The sequence below is a fragment of the Ambystoma mexicanum genome, chromosome 6q, assembly GCF_040938575.1.
Source record: "Ambystoma mexicanum isolate Mex_15411 chromosome 6q, UKY_AmexF1_1, whole genome shotgun sequence".
Lineage (NCBI taxonomy): Eukaryota > Metazoa > Chordata > Amphibia > Caudata > Ambystomatidae > Ambystoma > Ambystoma mexicanum.
In genome coordinates this window covers 1,307,236,337-1,307,242,336 of record NC_090937.1, presented here as the reverse complement: position 1 = coordinate 1,307,242,336, position 6,000 = coordinate 1,307,236,337, and the positions used below count along the sequence as shown (strand labels likewise).

Genomic DNA, 6,000 nt, shown 5'->3' with positions numbered 1-6,000 from the left:
CCTTGGTGCCCTGGGTGATGGGTCTTACTTGTCTTAAAGGGCAGTGCTGTCCTTCTTGTCCATCTTCTTCGTGCACCCCCCACAGCAGGCTCCTTCAGCTTACTTCAGTTACTTGCACGCAGGCTCTCCTTTTAACGGCCAACTCGTCTCCAATGTTAAAGTAACTTCCAGGCTTCTTTAGGTAACTTCTTAGCTTTATTGGTAAGTACTTGAGTCACAGTTACAAAATACAAGTACATAAGAGGACAGGACATAACAATGGCCCCATCATCCAGGCAGGGGAGCTCTAACTGCCTGAGTGTGGAACCGTCTGGTAAACATTGCAACATTCACACAGCAACACTCCACATGACATCACCAGCACACAACATCCACAGACAGTCACTACATAACAGTTTGAGCCCTGGGGACACCACAGGTGGAGAAAGAATTAGGTGAGGAGAAGGTGCCCAAACTGACTTTGGACGAATGGTCAGTTAGGAAGGAAGTAAGCCAGTCCAGTTCCTGCTCCGAGATATCAATCATGGAGCCGTTTTATGAGGCTGGAATGGTTAACCAAATCGAATGCAGAGGAGAGATTGAGTAGGATGAGGACAGCTGGGGAGTTAGAGTCCAGAAATCTGCAGGCAGTTCTTCACAGATGCTCAGGAGAGAAGTGTATGTGCCTCTGGATGCTCAGACTCCAGGTTGATTGTCGTGGAGACCACCAACAATTGCAGTTTGTGAGGTAAGTTGTGGAAAAGCCAGCTTCTCCAGGGTATCCAGTCATTTTATTGCAAACAAAACAGAGTGGTACATAGCAGACAAAAATGCCAAAAAACACAGAAAGTATTAAATAAATACATAAAGGGTAGTGGGGTAAGGGCTAAGGGTTTAAAATGGCCTGGGATGGTGTTGGGGTGGCTTTAAAAGGGCAGAAAAAAAGGGGGGATAAAAAAAAACAATTTGGTGGTCGTTAAGATCACATATAACCCTTCTCCAGCAGTTTCCCAAGGAAGGGGCTGATAGAAATAGGGCAGTAGTTGGCTGGACAAATACGGTCTGCTGAAGGATTTTTCAGGAGAGGGCGCACAAGGGAGTGCCTGAGGGAGGATGGGAAAGATCCAGTGGCAAAACAGTGGTTGCAGAAATCGGTGAGTGCAGGGGCAAGAGAGCCAATGTTGTCCTTGATGGTTCTGGAGGAGCAAGGGGAAACCTTTTTGGAAAAGACGTTCATGGAGTGGTCAACTCTGATGACTACTTCAGGTGTGACGGGGAGAAGTGGCAGAGAGAGGAAGAACGAGGGTGAGAAGCCATAGGCAGCAAGGGAGTGAGGAAGGGGTTGGGCGGGAGGGAGGCAAAGGAGTGAGGGAGGTGTTGGGGTGGGTGAGTAGCGGGTGAGTAGCAAGGGTGCTCAGGATGTCATAGTCTTAGTGGTGAAGTGAATGGCCAGTGTGTTGCAGCCTCAGTGACTCTTGTCACACAGCAGCAGTGACTCTGCTTAATTGCTGAGTGCTTTGGTGCAAAAAGAGGGATGTTACTAGCCCCAGCTGCGGCTTCGTGAGGAGGACGTGCGTTTATTTGGACCGACATTTGTTTTGGAGTTTCCTGATGCAGTCAACGGTAGACAGCACGAAATTTAATGGGGTATGACTAAGCCTTTCATCCTAACTTGGGCTAGTAACATCCCTCTTTTTGCACCAAAGCACTCAGCATTTAAGCAGAGTCACTGCGGCTGTGTGACAAGATGTTACATGTCTCTGGACCTTTAATGGATCTGTAACCCCCTGATATTGCACATGGGAGATAGCGCAAACACTCATAGTGTATGACAGAGCTATCATTTTTTAATCAAGGCATTTATCCCTTGCCTTGCACCGGTTTTCTCTCCGTACATCTGAGTGGGAAAGTGGTCATGCTGATCAACTCTGGGATATAGAGTCTTTGTTGACCTTTTGAAGGAATCGCGTCCTGAAGATGGCCTAAGAAAAGAGAGTTTTAAGACACTAGAGATAGTGTCCGAAATAAAAAAATGGCCGAACCATGTCGACATCTATCTGAAATACCCTCATGATTTAACTGTGGGATTTATATACAAACCAAGCATTCTGTGTTGTGTGTACCCCCTTGTTCCATGAGTGCATTTGTACTCTGGTTGTTTTATCCACAATATTAAAAAGTGAATTTATTTTTTCTAAGTTTGTGCTCGTATTGGGTTTATGATGTCCCTCAGCAGCCAGATGGGATATGTCTAGTTTGTAATTGAGCGTCACGCCGACACATCAGGGCAACGGAAAGAGCGGTAATCAGATTCACCTTCTATTTTTCGCTTTAAGTGAATTCCCTTTGAGTCCTGATCCCCCGAGAAAAAAATCTTGGGAATTTACCTGATTTAGGTAACACTAAGAAAGATTTGGCCAGAATGGTCAGTGAGAAAGCCTACTCGAGGCTCAACCTTAACCCTCTTTGGAGACTCGCAAATACTAACAAATTACCTTTTGAAAAGTTCTTTCAGTGCTTGCAATTGTAAGAGTTAGAACAGAATTCCATTTTTATTCATAGACGATGTTGGACATTTTAAAAGAAGTCCTCTAAACCCTAAATAAGCTAGATGTAGCATCATGTACATATTGCAGTGCTAGTGAGATCACTGTCCCCGCTAAATAAAGGTTTCTGAATTGCCATTTATTCACCCTTAGAATCCACTGCATTTTTCTTTTTCTTGTGGAGGGCTGTGTGCCTCATACTTCTCCGATCGCATTGCCTTTATTAGCCCAGCCACAAAAACTTTGAGTGCAGCTAAGGAATGCCATGTTCCTTAAAAAGTCATTTATTTACCAATTATTTAGTTTTTAATGTGCCCATCTTTCTCTGCAACACTCCTTAATGGACATAGTGAAGTGCCAGCTCACAAGGCACTGACTTCTACGAATGTGAACAGTTTCTGGCACTCTCTTAAGCACCATATTGCATCTAAAATATGGTGCCTGAATGATCATTTCCATTGGTTCCAGAAACACAATTATTTGTGAAAAGAATTCAAATATTACCAGCTCTACATAATCCATTGTCAGTTATTTGCATGTTTTTTTTCATAAGAATTCAAATAAAAACATGAACAGTCTAGTGGTACCCAAACAAAACAAAAACATTAATTTGTCAAATAATTTAAATTCCATGACCAGAATTATAATCTCTTCTACATCAATAGATTAAGACACTTGCAACTTCCATTTTAAAAGCAATGTTTAGTTAGCACAGTTTATTGGCACATTTATTGGCAAAGCATACTTAAAACACAACTGAAGTGTAAAACATTGACTTGCTGGATGTTTAGATATTGTGCTGAACATGTTTTAATTAAAAAAAAAGTCTTCTTATAAATTGTCACTTAAATACACACGTTATTTTCCCCATTAGGCAAAAAAATGAAATCCTGCAGAGAGATTTTCCAAGGTATTATACAAGAAGAAAATGCAGAAGGTGGGGGAATATAGCAAAACTGATAGAAATAGAAGACCTCAAATGATTGATTGAACTTGCCCACAAAATCGGTACATTGCATGGCTTCAAACCTTACAGGTCAATAGTTCTTTTTTAAAGCATAGAGGGTTCATGGTGTTGCCATCTCAACACCAAGAGGGTTGTTTCAAACATTTTTAATAACTGCTGACAAAAAAGGATTTTTTTGAATTTTTTTTGTCTGTGTTTTGTACAAAAGGGCACGGGAATACTCGATCCTCATCAATATTAGTCACCTCAAGCCTACTGTATAAATAATGTAAAAACCCTGGCTCCTTTCGGGGTATACCCACCATGAGAAGAGTCACCAAACAAACTGGAGATACAGTTAAATTACGTTCAAAACCTGTATTTGCAATACACTGCAGGCGGCTCTTGGTAAGCACAAAATATTTTACAACTTAATAAAGTCTCTTATATGCAGTGCACTGAGAATGCATGTATGGTTGGAATCTTGCTCCAAGACCTGAACCAGATGGAGAAAGATCTTGTTTGATCATTTAGCACAAGCTACTGTACTTTGTTTCTTCTACTGAGGTCCATGACAGTGTAAACGCTTCCACTAAATGCGAACGGAAGCCTATGCATGAAGTCACAGCTAAGAGACTGCAGTAATTCAGGACGATTTATCTGTGGAATGTTTTCTGTTAATTACAAAACACTTCCCTCTCATGTTTGTAACCTCTGGCATATGCAGCAGTAAATCAGAACTTTGGATACGGCCTACTGGGAAACTTGAGATGTTGGGTTTTCTGATTTGGTCTCTTGATTAGTTGGGGGTTTACTGTTCCAGGGGCTGTTGTTGCCCAGTGCAGGTGAGCTGTGGAAGTCTTCCTCTTCATCTAGACCATTGGCGGCATCATACTGCGTGTTCTCTAGTCTGGTGATAAGCCTTTCGTCTTCGTCCCCAAATTCGCCACCCATTAGCGTTGGCTCGCCTACCACCATCACGTCCTGTGAAGAGAAAGACACACAGTGCATATTGATATTAAAATGCACCAAAAGAAGCTTCAGGACACTGCAGCTTGACAACAATCTGGTTCTATGTCATCCTAAATAGTGCAGCTAGTTTAGTGAGTTCAAGCAAGGCAAATGTATTGACAACTGGTAAGGCAAATTGCTTAATTATTTCATCAAATCCATGCAAGGAAAAGTAGAACTAGAGCAAGACAAGTTTGCTTCAAGTGTGATAATAAGGTGCTTTGATCTTTGCTTTCTGGGCAGGCGATATTGGGAAGGAATATTGGTGAAGTCAAAGTGAAACCACCTAATTCAAAGACCCCAGGGGTGGTGCTCCAATATGGTTGTTCAAGCAAACCAAATATTGCACCATAAGCAGAAAGCAAGCCTGTAACACAATTTTGCTCTAACAACAAAAAATGAGGCTTCAGAAGGGGTGACACCTATCCTTTCACTGACCTTGAAATCCAAAACAAACTTAAGCAATACTGTTTTATTGCGGTTGTCTGGATTTGATTTGCTTAGTTCGTTTTAATTGTTAGTCTCTTAAATCTAGTAAACATCCTAATCTGCCAAATATACTGGAATCAATGGTTGCATTGTAGAGGGCAAGCATTGATCCAAGAGGGAGAAATATAACCATTGATCCTTGCGCAGTCTCTCAAAGCTCCATCTTCGCATTGATCCTTTTGAACCTTTACATGGAGGCTCTGGGCAAACTCCTCAAAGATCCAGATATACCAATCCACATTGTGAATGATACTCAGTTGTACATGAGAGTAAAAAGTCCACAGCATATCAGTCATCTGCACAATTACCACATCATCATCCAGTCCTGGATGTCAACTGCCTTCCTCAAACTTAACCCATCCGAGACTGAATTTCCCTCATCGGTCCCTGCGCTAAAGAACAACTTATTCAACAATGGCTACAGGCAAAGTCCCTGTTGCCATGGGGATGCCTTGTTCATTAACCACTGTGCCTGCAGCACGCCCGAAGACTCGCAACCCAGTCCTCTCTCTTCTTGGCATCAGAGGGGCACAGTAGATGGACAACTGATCATCCGTAGCCCAGACAGACATGCTTGAGCTCCCTGCTTCACCCCTGCTGACCAACATGACAGCAGATTACTATATTTCACCCGGTCTGCTGAAGTGCCAGCTCAGGACCCACCAGTCCTTTCTCCATGCTACACCTAGGCTGGCCAACGTCGCAGCCGGGGCTTTCCTTCACCGCTCCACCCCCTTCACCTCCCAGACCACGTAGCCTGGGGTGACTTCTCTTCAGGACCAGCTTCGCCGGCCACGTGGTGGGCCGACAAAGGGCACAGCCAGGTTACTTGATTTAGCTGCCCCACACACGTGGCCTGGACTCTGTGACTCAAGGTTCTTTGCCTGCACTGGACACATGGCTTAGTGCCTTAAATGAGGGGCCTGTCCAGTCTGGCCCATTGTAAGGTTCTGGCCTTGGGGACTGCTCGAGGCCAGGGCCTTCCAAAGAGCCCCCAGTTTATTTTCTATCCTTCTTCTTTCTTTGCTT

At 43.4% G+C, this 6,000-nt stretch overlaps 1 protein-coding gene across 2 annotated transcripts in view; it reads right to left on the bottom strand.

Moving 5' to 3' along the window:
• Nucleotides 1–3,212: 3,212 nt before the first annotated feature.
• LDB2 (LIM domain binding 2) overlaps nt 3,213–6,000 on the bottom strand; it is a 1,443,494-nt gene continuing 1,440,706 nt past the window's right edge. Inside the window, exon 9 of one of the 2 annotated variants that reach the window (XM_069631913.1) lies at nt 3,213–4,455. In XM_069631913.1, coding sequence (XP_069488014.1) covers nt 4,225–4,455 — 231 coding nt within the window. In that variant the 3' untranslated portion in view covers nt 3,213–4,224. The remainder of the gene's footprint in view (nt 4,456–6,000) is intronic. The other variant, XM_069631914.1, reaches the window with a different exon arrangement.